The sequence below is a fragment of the Leopardus geoffroyi genome, chromosome A2 (assembly GCF_018350155.1).
Source record: "Leopardus geoffroyi isolate Oge1 chromosome A2, O.geoffroyi_Oge1_pat1.0, whole genome shotgun sequence".
Lineage (NCBI taxonomy): Eukaryota > Metazoa > Chordata > Mammalia > Carnivora > Felidae > Leopardus > Leopardus geoffroyi.
In genome coordinates this window covers 71,109,326-71,124,617 of record NC_059331.1, presented here as the reverse complement: position 1 = coordinate 71,124,617, position 15,292 = coordinate 71,109,326, and the positions used below count along the sequence as shown (strand labels likewise).

The window sequence follows — 15,292 nt, the reverse complement described above, 5'->3', positions numbered from 1 at the left end:
TTTGACATAACATTTCCACTCATGAGTGCCAGTTAAAATGGCCAGAGGAAGAAAACCAAGGCAATGATGGCTGCTCATACCTTGCTCCTAACTAGCTCAGCTAGTTTCAGAAGCATACTTGGGATTTTCCCACCCTACTTAACTTGGTTAGCCAGAAACCAGAGCATGTCTTTGTTTTAATCTTTCTAAACATAGAGAAGGGTCGATGTAATTGTCATCCTACATTGAGTGCTCTTCCACTTTTATTCAAATGAGTTTAGCTAAGATATTTTAATTATTCTCTTGTGAGGTCAACAGAGGCCTGTTTGAATCTTCAATCATAATCTGAGACTCTGCTAATCTTGGTCTATTTTTATGCTTCTTCCCAGGTAAATCCTTAAGACCTAAGGCCAGATACACTCCTATCCTGTGCCCACCCTTGGAGCTTGTGGGGGCATAAGGAGTTCGGGGGTTAGTTTTCCAAGAACAATGAGGGAGCTATGGGCAGGAGAAGGAGGAATGGATGCTGAGAGGCAAAAACATCAGCATCCTCCCACTATTCTTCCCGTGCAGGAGAACCCACCTTCCCTCTTCCCTCTTCCCTCTTCCCTCTTCCCTCTTCCCTCTTCCCACCTCCCCATCACCCAAATAATCTCTCTCATACCCTGAGCACTACATCAGCCTGATCAGGAACTCTGAAAACAAAGGTATAAACAATACACAACTTCCCTAGGGATCTTGTAATTAAAAGAAGAATTCAGTATCCCAAGTGAAATTCAAATGAAGGGGAATGGTGTCTTTGCTTAGAGTTGTGTTTAGTCTTATTGTGTATATGTTTGTTTTGTGATGTTTTATCTTCTTCTCTTTTATTGTTATTTTATTTTAGTTTAGTTTAGATTAGTTTAGTTTAGTTTATTTCGTTCCATTTTCATGTGCCCTTCTTCTGTGCTGGTTGGCTTCTCAAGACACCATTGCATCACACCTTTTAGGAAGCAAAAGACATTAAATTGACCTTGAGCTGCACCCATCCACCTTTCTCCCTACTTTGGTATAGACCTTGGCCTCAACCAACAATTCCATAAAAACAAAGCACATCTGACAGGAAGAAATTAGTCAGGTTATTTGAAGTTCCACGAGGGGAAACTGTCCTGGGCCTCTCGGGCTCACCACTGAGCCCTATGTAGGTAATACAGGGTCTGGTCCTGGTCCGTGCATTAGTGCAAGGCAAGGAAAGCCGTTCGTTATCTAGACCAGATACTGGTGTGCGTGGGCCCATAGGATGAATGAAGAATATGACAAATAAGGCAGAACTCAGGGCACAGGGATGCTCCAGGCAACCAGGGAAGACTATTCCAAAAGCTCAGCTGTTCTTGGAAGTGACGCACTCTGATGTCAGGTTAGCTGTGTCCCCCTGAAACAGAAGAGTCACACTGTCTCCAGGGCACACCTGACTTGATAGAGCATTGGATCTCAGAATTTCAGGGCATCCGGTGGCATCTCTACATCAATACACATGGTTTACTGTGGCCCAGAAATCAGAGCTAGACAAGGAGACTTGGGAATATGATCCTGTAGTATTAATGACATTTCTGCCTCCTTCACTGATCACATCCAATTCATATTTCAACTGCAGAATAAAACTGATATTGTCGATTGATGAGTGTGGTTTGCTTGTAAATGTTTCCAGTTATTCTACTCCCTCAACTAGTTTATTCATGCCTAGGAGGCCATCGTTCTTAGTTGCAATCTTATATGGTGGTCCAAAACCTGGTTGTGCTCATTTTTTATTCCCTTTTGTTTCATACCTTCAGATTGATCACAGATACATACAGATACATACAGACCAGTTGTACCTTGAAACAAACACCTTCACCAATCTTTTCTCCCCATTCAGGGCACACACATGCTTCAACCGACTGGATCTTCCACCTTATCCCTCATACTCCATGTTATATGAAAAGCTGCTAACAGCAGTAGAAGAAACCAGCACCTTTGGACTTGAATGAGGAAATGGAAACTCACCTGACATTTTCCTGGCAATCACATCACCCTTTCTGGGATCATCCCCTTGCCCTTTCCCTGAATCAACTCTCCTTTGATTTTGGTATTCCATGATTTTTATTTTCAAACCAAATCAGGATTGACAAAAGCTGTGCATGAAGAACTGCCTTCTTCTGAGATCCTACCTTCAGGCTTATCTCCTCTACTCTCAATGAACTGCTAGCCTGTATGCAATATTAAACAACAGCTGTCTCAAGGTCTGTGTGTATCTCCACATACCTCCATTACTAACAATGAAATATGAATGCAAGTTATGCTACACTTGACCAAATGGTAATAAAAGTTTACTTCCATTTATATAATTTTAGGGAAATTTGAGCATTAAGCATTCCGAGCTTTTTTATGCCCATGTCTTCTGAGCAGAGCCACCATTTTTTATAATTTCTAACGAGCAACTCCAGGTCTAGGAGTCAATCAACATTTTCTTTTGCTCCCACTCTACTTTTCCCTGTGCACACTATCCATCCAGAAACAGCAGTGACAAAGCTGCAGTTTTTATACATTCAACTCATGATTCATATGTGGCATCAGTCCCATTAGCTGGAACGAGCCTAGGCATATGGTGCAAATATTACACTTTCCAACAAAAAACAAAAGCAAGAAAAACGCCTCCTGCTGATGCAATGTGGTGCATCTCAATGGTTGTGGGGATTGTGGCTCAACCTGAGTTTAGAGAAGTCTAGGAGGGGTGCACCCCTCATGAGCACTTACCACACAAGAAGCAGAAAACTTGTGCACACGAAGGAGATCTCATTATGTAGCATAAAGGACGAGGCTTCTCCCCACATTGTGTTGTGTGGAATGTGATGGTGCAAAGAGGAGAGAGGGAAGAAGGCCATGTTAGGTTGGTTTGAATACCTGAGTTCTGTACTGTTTTGTTCTGTTTTGCTTTGTTCGGTCTAGCTACAGTTCTCCTTCACAAAGGAAAAAAAATGTATAGATAATCTCATGACTTTGTTAAAAGCCAGGTAATTATTGCTTGGCAAACAAACTTTGTTTTAACTTTGATGTTGTTTTTTTCATGCTCTTTTCTTTTTTTTCTTTTCTTTATGATGGTGTTCAAATTCCTTCACATCTGATTGTCCCATGGGGACCACACTAAACAAGAAGCTGCAGAGAGTGATGGTGCTTGTTCGGGGTCAAGGGCAATATAATACTCCTTCTTCATCCATAGCAATCCTCCTGGAGCAGACACCTAACACCCCCAGAGGCACATTGATTTGTCAGAATAGAGATCCAGTTTCTTTTAGCACTCAGTAAAGAGGTATCTCAGAAAACTTAGTGTTTTCAAGAAAACAGTTGCAGGCTCCAAAGACAGCCTAACCTCTTGATTCCATTTGATATAAGTGCAAACATAATGGTGAATCTCTATTTTTCTAAACTTGTTATCCATGTTGTCTGAAATATGTCGTGAGTGAAAGTGTTTTTCTTCACTGGGAAAAGAAGAGCTAAAGGGGCCTCACTGTTGAAACGTCACATCGTTTGTTTCCAATATACTAAACAAGGGAGAAATGTGAGACATTTAAGACAAAGTCAGTTTCACAGGAAGCCATGCCTCCTGCTCCTTGTATGGGTTTGTGTACAGGCAGCACATTGCATTTCCTGCCCTCCAAAATGAAACTTCTTTTAGTAGGAATTATTTATAATGTCCAGCACACCTTGCTGCTGTGTATCTATTGTCAATCAGGAAGTAATATGTTCAGAAATTTAGCTTCTATTATTGTCTAAAAGAGTATTTGCCAAGGTAAGATGGAACGTGTAAGTTACATAATATAAATTTGAGGGATCTGTAAAATTCAGTACATATTTCAGTGTCTGAAAAGTTATGAATTCCATTGAAGCTGTTATTTATAAAATCAGAGCATAAGAATAATACAAATCATTTCACCATTTTAACTCTTTGAACATCATATCTAGTATAGGGAGCATCTTTCATTTTTAGAACTTGGTGTTATACATGTGTAAACACTCATTAATTCAAGCACTCCGTTCTCTTTTTAGTATTTCTCTTATTTGTTAGGCATTGGCAAGGGAGGAAGATGTTCAAAAGATGGAACCTGCTCCTGAGGAGCTTTACATTTACACAAACATCTAATTAACATATTAATTAGATTACTTGATGTCTATTCCACCCATACACAGAAGGAACAAGGTATCCTAGAAAATATATAGAGATAGATATCTCGGGCATAAATGGATTTTCAACTAACTTTTCCTTCTTCCTGTTCCTCCTCCCTCCTGCCCTGATGCCATGGCTCTAAATGTGTCCCATGAAGCATTCATTACAAGATCAGTATTTGACAAAAGTATGAAATTCCAAAAAGAAATACTGATGTCAAAGTCAGCTGAAAGGAAGCAAATCTTGCTTGACAGGGTCCCAGATTGTATGACAGTCTTGCACAGAATCGTAAACAAAGGGAAGAGGAGAACAGACAGTTGTTATGGAATGATTCTATGATTTCCCCATGTCCCAAGTCATGTTTCTTTAGTTATTATTCCCTAACATATGAAGCTGGAATACATGAAAATTATGTATAATTTTTCATTACATATATAATTATGCTATTAATTCCATCAGCTGGAGGTGTAAACCTCCCCCAATCATGTGACTCAATGGGCAAGGCAGATCTGTTTGTTACCACTTCTAATTTTTTTTTTTTTATTAAAAGTATGAATTTTCTCCATGGAGACATTTTATATTAATCACTTATAAACCACAATTCTCCTAAAACAAAACGTTTTAGAGTTAGTTTGGTAAGAGTGTATTACCCTCAACTAGAGGATAAACAAGAACAGTAAGCAAGAGAAAATTTATCTTTCAAGTAGAAAAATGCTTTTAAAATGCTATGAAGTGTCATAATAATTTTATGGATATGACATTTTATTCTATCACATGAAAATGATACCCCTAAAATTAGAAATTGCCTCTTCAGGGTAGGAGTTCTCTGTAACTTCCTATGTAGAGAGAAGTTGGCAGTGGTTGTGAGAACTTTTCCTTCCCATCACCGCTGTAGCACAGTTTCTTGCGGGCCATGAGAAAATTAAGAAAAAGAGATCTGGGATTCTTTGGCAGGCTTCTAAATCTTTTTTAATTCATGACCACATGTCCATTCATGGTAAGTATATTTGTGTGGCAAGTCAATAAGCCAGACTTTCCAGAACAGTTTTAATGTTACATCTATGGCATTGTCAGTCCATGTGTCAAACTGTGTGTCCAAAATTTGGGTTCAAAAAATTTCTCAGTTGCCACAAATGATTTCCCAGTCAAGATGAAACACTTTCAAATGAAAGTAGTTAGAACTTTACATAACAAATGTGGTGCTTTATTATTATTATTATTATTATTATTATTATTATTATGTACTTCAGTGTTCATTATTAAATCTACTGCAATACTATATCATAAAAATCTGGGATGGATGTTCTAGCCATCATGAGGTCCAAAAGAGAAAGTGTTATTTTCCTGTTAGTGACATGTAGTCCCTTTGTTCTAGTAGAAAAAAAAAGGTGCCTAGAGGTAGTATATAGAGTAAATATTGTTCCATTAGCCTACTTCCTGCAGCTTCCAATTTATCTAAGGAAATGTCTATAACAATTTTGTTAAAAGTCTTTCTTCTAGTCAATAGCAGGAGAAGTCCACATTACTGGGCTGATTTTGCTTACATCAGCAAGAGAAATGTCACGTGATACTCAGGCAGAGCTTTCTCTTCCATCATACCACCTTCAAGGAATGTCAATAAACTCACTTTGGTATGGCATTGTGTGTGTTCCTTCTTCCAAACAAAAGCCAAGATAATGCATAACAATTTGTATTATGCCTATGTTCTCATTGGATATAAGCAATAAAACAACATGAAAGGCTACCAGCGCTATGAAGAACAATCCCTGGAAAAATTATTTATCAAAAAAGCATAGTCTGTGTTCAAGAACCCATGAATAAAGGAACGGCTTTTGTAACAAGTTCCTTGTGTAAGCCTATTAGAACTGCACACAAGCCACGTGGGCTTCCTTTGTGAGTGTCCTTTATGTTGAACCACGCATACACTGGCTTATTGAATTACTACATGTTGAGATGCTTCTCAAAGACTTCAGGACACAGCCTAATACCAAGTGTGACCCTAGGAAAAGGTTTAGCACCAGGCAAAAATGTTGTGTCCAATGACGCATATCATTACTCCCAATATTGCAGTGGTATTACTTCCTTTCCAACTTCTAAAAGACACGCCATGTGGCTGTCACTGGGCAGTCAGAAGCTGATTTATTCTTTGAGGGAAAAAAAAAAAACATTATTAGAAAGTGCAGATATGGGGCACCTGGGTGGCTCAGTCAGTTAAGTGTTTGACTTCGGCTCAGGTCATGATTTCACGGTTCGTGGGTTCGAGCCCTGTGTTGGGCTCTGTGCTCACAGCCTGGAGCCTGCTTCAGATTCTGTGTCTCCCTCTGTCTCTTCTCCTCCCCCCTCTCTCTCTCTCTCTCTCAAATAAATAAATATTTTTTTTAATTTTAAAAAAAGAGTGCAGGTAGGACTGAGAAAGGGAAAAATCTAAGAAGTCTCAATATTTCATTTCATGCACATGCTGGGTTTACTTTCATTCATTCTAACTGAAAATGATTTTTCTCTTAAGGCATAAGAAAAAAATTAGCCTAAACCATAATTTATAGACAGTAAATGATATTATTTTATATTTTAATCTGATAATTATTCTGAGATCAAGATTAGATTTCAGATCTCCTGATTTCTATGGCCATGTTTTTCCAATATGCTATGCTGACAGCTGTAAAAAAAAAAAAAAAAAAAAAAAAAAAGCACATATAGTTTATATTCCAGATGAAGTTTAAGTATGTTTATAGAGGCTGGTTCTCTAACAGAATAAACGAAGAGAGTTATGGAAGGTCAGGCTAACCTTTATCACTGCTGCAGGAATCATCACATTTTTAGCTGGAGAGAGACACTTAGACACTTTTGCCTGAAGAGTTTCATCTTGGAGATAAAGAACCTGAGACCAGGAGAGATGATTTGCTCAAGGCCAGAAGCATTATCTTGAGGGTTAAAGGTATGCCCTCAAAATATCCTTTGGGGTCCTGAGCTCCTAGACCTGGCAGAACCATTAAGAAATTGACCAGAAAGGGGGCACCTTGGTGGCTTAGTCGGTTGAGCACCGACTCGAATTCAGCTCAGATCATGATCCCAGGGTCGTGGGATCGAGCCCCTTGTCAGTCTGGGTATGGAGTCTGCTTAAGATTCTCTCTCTCTCTCTCTCTGCCCCTCTTCCCCACTGGTGCTCCCTCTCTCAAGAGAAAAGAAAAGAAAAGAAAAGAAAAGAAAAGAAAAGAAAAGAAAAGAAAAGAAAGAAAAAAAGAAAGAAAAATAAATTTGCCAGGAAGATGGGAGGGATGGAAGCTGAAATCTATCTGGCATACCATAAGGAATGCCAGGAATCAATGTGTACTCACCAGAGAAGGATGCAGGCTGCCTATGGCTATAGCCCCTCTGAATGAGTTTGCTGGGGTGGCTACAACAAAGGACCACAAACTGGGTAGCTTAAACAAGGGTAGAAGTCCAAGATCAAGGTGATGGTGGGATTGATTCCCTCTGAGAAAATATGTTTCATCCCTCTCTCCTAGCTTCCAGGAATTTGCTGGCAATATTTGTCCTTCCTTGGCTTGGAGACCTCAGCCTTCATCTTCATGTGACATTCTCTGTGTGTGTATCCAAATCTCTTCTTTTTATAAGGACAGCAGTCATATTGGATTAGGGCCTGTCCTATGACCTCATTTTAACCTGATTACCTCTGTAAAGACCCTAATTTCAAATAAGGTCACATTCTGAGGTGCTCATATTTTCTATGGGGGACACAATCCAGTCCATACTATCCTCTTTCCTGCCACATTAATAGCCCCATCAGCCCCAACAGTAATTGTAATAATAATAAAAGCTAACATACTTACAACAACACTATTCACTAGGCTCTCTAATTGCTCTAATACTAATCACAGAAGGAATAAAAAACATTGCCTATAAGTTTACTGCTTTTTAAAATAGTTTAATATAGTAAATCAATAGTTAATATTGTGGTGTCATTTTAATCACTGGATTAATAAAGACAACTGTGATCACAATAAATTTTTTCACTACTTGAGAAAAACCTAATTTGTGCTTTTCATGTATCACCCTATGAAATAACTTATAACCCTCTCTTAAGCTGAAAAAAAACCCCTGAAACATAGAGAAGTTAATTCATTTGTCCAAAATAAATGGTATAGAAAAGATTGAATGAGAAAGCCAGGCTCCAGAGCCCAAACACTCAAGCACCACCCCACACTACCTTCCTTGTATACTTATTACATGCTGTGCCCTGTGCTAGGTACAGGGGGGAAATAGCAGTCTTTGCCCTCAGTGAGTTCTGGTCTAGCAATATGCAGTGCATTCTTCTGCTTCATGTGAGATTTGGCCCTTGTTTTTGATATGAATAGTCCCTCGCACCCAACCCTACCCCAACTCCCAAGTAAGATATGATGTCATTAAAAAAATAATAATAAATGAGCAAAATGCTATGGGGAAAAGAAAACAGGAGTCATTGGCTCCACCGGAGAGGAAAGGCAGACAGGAATGAAATAGTAAACAGAAAAAGGATTAGAAGTGACTGAATCAGCCTAAGCACCTTCATATCTTAAACAGCTGGGGGATTACAGCTACAAAGAGATTTATTTTAATGTCTGGAACCTCTGAGTGAGTTAGTGTCAAAACTTGTTGAGATTAATCATCTTATGTGTGCCCAAGAATTTGTATTTCTTTCCATTTTATTCCAAAAAGTACGTCACATAGTTTTCTTTTTCCTCTATAATTACATAATCCTTATGACTTTTTTAAATGTAATAAAAATTGGGTCATGACTTTTATCACATCCAGACTTTTATATTTGTCCTTTATAAAAAGAGCTACTCTTCTTTTAAGCTTATTATTTTAGCAGGAAAAAATAAATGACAATAGAGAATGTCTCTTTTCTAAGATTGTGATAGATCGCATAAAATGGCCTAAATTCTTCATCCCTCTCTATAACCATACCCTTTACCTGTAACTGTGAAGTCACCTCCTACTGGGAGTCAAGTACAGAGGCATGTAAATTACTTGCGCAATTGAGCTTGACCTCTCTCCTGATGCTCTACTGTCATGGGGAGTACATGTGTGGTATAAGAGGAGGATAAACACATGGGGAACGCTGCTGAGACCAGGCTAAATCAATCAACAGCCAGTTGACCCCCAGGTATTTGAGTAAATGCAGCCAAGATTATGAAAGCCACGTAAGCCAAATTGTAGCTGACCCCAGAAACATGAAATGAAAAGTTTATGGTTGTATGTCAGTGATATTTTGTGATTGTTACACATCATTTTTGTGGAAGTAGATAATGGATTCAAAGACCAGGAGGCATCTTTTCCTCTCTGGGGTAACTTTTGAAACCAAGCACTGGAAGTTGAGTTTAATGTTATAAATGCATCCACACTAGGCACAGTAGCCACTATTTAATTTAAATTAATAATGATACTGAAGAGAGAAGACAATTGACATCTTTATATGAGCTCATCAACAAAAATATTAGAAAATAATATTTTCTAGGAACTCCACTGCCCAGAAAGAGAATCCACAGATAGAAGGAACAGGAGGAATTTGAAATATATTGTAATCTAAAAGAGTCATAAAATAAGTACTTTGAAATGTTCAAATGGACAAGGAAGTAATAAAATACATAAATCAGAAACAGAAGATTATAAACCTAGAAAGGCAAGCTTGACAAGGACAACACTGTGCTTCTTTCCTTTTTATTTTTTTTTTATTTTATTTATTTATTTATTTTTTTTTTTGGTCTGGAACAAGCCACTTGAATTCTTTAAGTATTTAACTTGTATGAAAATGTATATAACAGCTCACAACACTTGGAAGATGTAGCTTCTAAAATAAGCGAATCTGTATTTTTCATATGGATGTGTTTATAAAATGTAATTTTATCAGAATTGCATGGTAAAAACAAATATTCCTCGGTTTTTATTTTATAAATTCAACTATCGGGTTGAGGTAAGAACATACAAATGCTGAACTTCTACCCTTAGAGTGCTGACCTTCAACTTTCAAAAAGTAGATGTGTAGCTTAATAAATGTTATTTAAATTTCATTTTGTTACAGGAAATACAATTTACTTCATTGGCATAGCAACACACATATACATAAATATGACTTGATTTGTTAATTTTTGTTATTAATTTGTTTAATTTGTGTAATTTATAAATCAAAATTCCTTGAATTTGTAGTTCACTAAGCTTCATATATTTTGAGACTATGTATTACATGTATATAAGTTAATGATTGTTATGTCTTGTTTATTTTACAAATATGTAATGACCTTCTTAGTCCCCATCAATATTCACCTAAAATTGTATTATCTTGTTTATTAAGAGTATTAAGGGTTCTATGGATATCTATGTTCACTTATTGTGTAAACACCCATAAGATTCAACAAACGGAGAATATGCATTCTCCCAAGCACAAGAAATATTAAAAAAAAAAAAAGTAGCCCCGCATTCTCTGACCACAATACAACATAATTAAAATCAAACTTAAAAAAAAAAATGTTTACCACAGGATAGTAACAAAGCATGAAGCATCCCTAACTCATGGAAACAGCTAAAACATCTCTTACACTTACATGTTCAACTGGTCAATGAACATCTCTATTCAGTGGGCTAATAAACATATCATATTTGATTAGTCAGGGTTTTGATCAGGAAAGTATAGTTACTCCGAATGATTCAGAATAAGGAATTTATTATAAAAATAGACCTTACATAGTTGTGGGAGCTGGTGAATAAATCTGTGGAAGCTTTGCAGCTGCTGGTTGGCCTGAATCAGGAAGAAAAGTCAGACATAAAGCAGGGGTAAACTAGAACAAAGAACTAAGATAAACTGAAACCCATGAGAACAAACTAGAAGCCTCTTCAGGTTGGTGACCTGCCAAAAGTGATGGTTCTTTTCATCATGGAGCTGCACATATTCCTGACTCAAGACTCAGAGAAACTGCAGAGAAACTCGGAGAAACCCTTCATTGAATCCACCAACAATTCCTGTTGAGCCTAGCTTGACAGAATTCCACTGCTTTTCATCAATCCCACTGCCACATCCCTGGTCTGAGCCATAGTAATTTCTCATCTGTATGACTGTCATACCTCCTAGCCAGCCTTCCCACATCCAGTTCACAATGCTACAGCCTATCCTCCACACCGTAGCCAAATAATCATTATAAAACATGTGTTAAATCATGTCATTCTTCAGTTTAAGCCCTCCATTGATTTTCCATCAGTTTATAAATCCCTACACGATCTGCTGCTACCTCTCTTATCTCTTACCTCGCTCTCCTAGCCACACCCCCCAAACACGTTTTTCACCTGAAAGCATTTGCAGTCATGATTTGCTCTGCCTGAGATGCTTTTCTGCATGTCTGCAAGATTCTCTTCCTGTCTTTATTTAGGTCTCTCCCTATTTGTCACCTTCTCACAGAGATGTTTCCTGGCCAGTGTATCTGAAGTACTGCCTCCAGTCCCTCCCTATGTCCTTTTCTTGCTTCATATTTTTCCCTATTCCTGCTTACTTATTTGTACCTGACACTGTGTTATACAGTTGGCCCTTGAACCACACTGAGCTTAAGATGCTGACTCCCCACACAGTTGAAAATCCAACTTTTAACCCCCCAAAACTTAACTACTAATAGCCTACTATAGACCAAAAGCCTTACCAATTATATAAACAGTCTATTGACACATATTTTGTATGTTATGTGTACTCTCACAATAAAGCAATCTAGAGAAAAGAAAGTGTTTTTCAGAAAATCATAAAATACAAGTATAGCACCATACTGCATTTATTGAAAAAAAGTCGCGTATAAGTGGACCCACACAGTTCAAACCCATGTCGTTCAAGGGTCACCTGTATATCAGTTTTTTTTATTGTATCACCTCCATAATAATGTAAACTCCAGGAAAGCAAGGATATTTTTTTGCTTTACCCTTACAGTACCAAGAGCAGTTCCTGGATGAGTAAATATTCACTGGATATTTCTTAAATAAATTAGTGAATTAATTTTCTACAGAGTATCAAAAACTAATGAGGCTTCCAGTTTCCAGTTCTGCATGTAAGGTGTTTATAAACTGCCACTCTGTCCTAGCAACACATAAAAACCTGAACAGACTCAAAAATCAACTCTCCCTGGATCCATAACAGAGGGAAAGACACAGAGAAAGCTAAGCAAAGATTCTTGAGCAGAAATTGCTGCAGGAACCTTTGCCAAAGTAGGAAACCCTGAACTGTAATTGACAAATTGCTGGAAGTTCAATGTGGACAAATCTGAGAGTCAAAAACTCCAGTCACAGGGAAGTCTCCACAATATTATGAGAGCTACTTTCAGATATTTAACAGGTCCCCACAGTAGATATCAGAGAATAATCTCATCAAGCTTCTGGCGGGGAGAGGGCAAATGGAACCATTCTGAAACATCCCAGAGCGCTTTGTGTGCTTTTGTTTGTTTGTTTGTTTGTTTTTAGTTTATTTATTTTGAGAGAGAGCAAGAACGTGTGCATGCGTGAGCATGCACGCGCGCACACACACACACACACACACACGTGTGAGAGAGAAGGAGAGGATCCCAAGCAGGCTCCACACTGTCAGTGCAGAGCTTGATGCAGGGCTCAATCTCACAAATCATGAGCTCATCGACCTGAGCCAAGATCAAGAGTTGGACACTTAACTAAGCCACCCAGGTGTCCCTACAGCACTTTGTTCTTGTCAAGGCCTGTCCTGATAGGAAACTAGTTAATCAGATCTTAACCTGCTGGGGTGTTATTAGAGTCTAATTGACTTCAGGAAAAGGAAATACCACAGACTCCAGGCCAGTCTAGAATTCCACTTGGGAGAAGAGAAAATACCCAACTCCATACTCTCCCAGCTAAGGAAAGAGAAGCGAACTGACTTAGAAACATTTGTGAAGCTCACAGTCCAGAGGCAAAGGCTCACTGAAAGACTGAGCCCTAATCATGGATTATAGAACACTTCCCTCCCCAACGTCACACCACCACATTACTAAAGGCCTATGTACAGCAATTCCTTTAATGCAGTACCTCATGTTTGACTATCAAGAAAAATTATGCCTATCAAAAGACCAAAATGGAAGACACAATTTGAAGGGAAAGAGCAAGCAAACATCAGAACCAGAAATGCCAGGGATGCTGGAATTACTAGACTGGGAAGCAACCACGACCAATATGCTACGGGTCTAACGGATAGACAACATGCAAAAACAGATGGGAAATGTAAGCAGAGAGATGGAAATACTAAGGCAGAGCCAAAAAGAAATGCTAGAGATCAAACACAGTGCAACAGAGATGAAGAATGCCTTTTATGGGCTTATTAGTAGACTGGACACAGATGGGGAAATAATCTCTAGAATTGAGGATATCTCAATTGTAACCTGAAGACTGAAAAGCAAAGAAAACAAAGACTGGGGAAAAAAAACAGTAGAGCAGACTATGAAAGCATTGTGGGACAATTACAAAAGGTGTGGGTCCACGGTCAGGTCTGTGGTTGGCAGGAATGTTACCAGGAGCACGAACCAAGTGTAACTTCTGCCAGGTCCCTAAAGCATTCTCATTTTGGATTCCTGGGCTGGTCCCTGCATATGCAGGACTGTCTCTGGACTGCAACTGTGCTTCAAGGAGCACAGACGGATCTGAAGCTGGTGGACCTGTTTAGCAGAGATGCCCATGGGCTTGTCTACTGCTGGGTCCCTGAGCAGGTTCCTGGGCAGGTATAACTGTCTCAAGATCCTCTGGAGTGGAGCTAGAATTGGGTCACATGACTACTTCAGGGACTGTAGTTGGGTCTGAGGTCAACATTACTAGGGGCATGGACAGGCATGGCTCCTGCACCCCCTGGCAGGAGGGGTTGGTAGCAGAACCAAGAACAAGCAGAGACTGAGCCAAGTCCACAGAGGGACAAGGTGGCTTCTTCTTCTTCTTCTTCTTCTTCTTCTTCTTCTTCTTCTTCTTCTTCTTCTTTACTTCATTTATTTATTTTGAGGTAGAGAGTGAGAGAAAGCAGGGCAGGGGCAGAAAGAGAGAGAATCCCAAGCAGGTTCTGCACTGTCAGTGCAGAGCTTGATGAGGGACTCAGTCTCCTGAACCATGAGATCATGACCTGAGCCCAAGTCAAGAGTCAGATGCTCACGAACTGAGCCACCCAGGACAGGGCTGCTTCTGTTCCACAGCTGAGATGATAGTCAACAGGCCTGCCAATGGTGCATGAGCCTGCTTTCTCAAAGTGGCTGTCCTCAGTCTTGGGTTCCACTGAAGTGTTACAACCTCCTTCCCAGATCCCAAAATTCTCACAGTCACTTTTGTCTGTGGGTAGCTATCAAATATTTGCTTCTGTGGGAGATGTGATTTGGGAACCTGTAATTCTACCATCTTGCTGATGTCATCAATACCAATTGTCTTGATTACTGTAGCTTTGTGATAAGTCTTGAATTTGGGTTATGTCAGTCCTCTGGCTTTGTTCTTTCCCTTCAACATTGTGTTGGATATTCCAGGTCTTTTCCCTCTCCATATGAATTTTAGAATCAATATCTACAAAATAATCCAGTGGGATTTTTACTGAGATTATGTTTAATCTACAGACCAAGATGCTGTTATTTTGAGGCCTCAAGAAAGTACCTGAAGCAAAGTCTTAAAAAAACAGTGCCTAGAATACATTTAGTCAAGGGATTTAATAAATTTCATTTCTGAACAGTCTTATCTTTTTAAAAATTCTTTTAATGTTTATTTATTGTTGAGAGAAAAAGACAGCACTGTGGGGGAGGGGCAGAGAGAGAGGGAGACGCAGAATCTGAAGCAGGCTCCAGGCTCTGAGCAGTCAGCACAGAGCCCAACATGGGGCTCAAACTCACGAACTGCAAGATCATGACCGGAGCCAAAGTCGTACCCTTAGCTGACTGAGTCACCCAGGTGCCCCTCAACCACCTTATCTTGCATAGGAGACAGAATTTAGGAATTAAAACATTCCTAAACATTCCTGCATCAGGTCAGTAAAGTCCAGTACAAAACAATTACGTCTGTGTCTGCAGTCTTCATAGAACATAAGAAGGCTGACCTTTACTCTCCTTTCATTTCCTGGGAGATATCATCAGAAAGGATTTTGTAAGTAAATGTACTAAT

General features: G+C 39.0%; 1 protein-coding gene across 6 annotated transcripts in view; it reads left to right on the top strand.

Annotated features, from left to right (window-relative positions):
• The window catches only part of HECW1 (HECT, C2 and WW domain containing E3 ubiquitin protein ligase 1), a 422,849-nt gene extending 417,051 nt beyond the window's left edge, over nucleotides 1-5,798 (top strand). For all 6 annotated transcript variants that reach the window (XM_045494336.1, XM_045494331.1, XM_045494332.1 and 3 more), the window contains one exon: nucleotides 1,874-5,798. In XM_045494336.1, the coding sequence (XP_045350292.1) occupies nucleotides 1,874-1,985 (112 nt within the window). In that variant the 3' untranslated portion in view covers nucleotides 1,986-5,798. The remainder of the gene's footprint in view (nucleotides 1-1,873) is intronic.
• The last annotated feature ends 9,494 nt before the right edge of the window (nucleotides 5,799-15,292 follow it).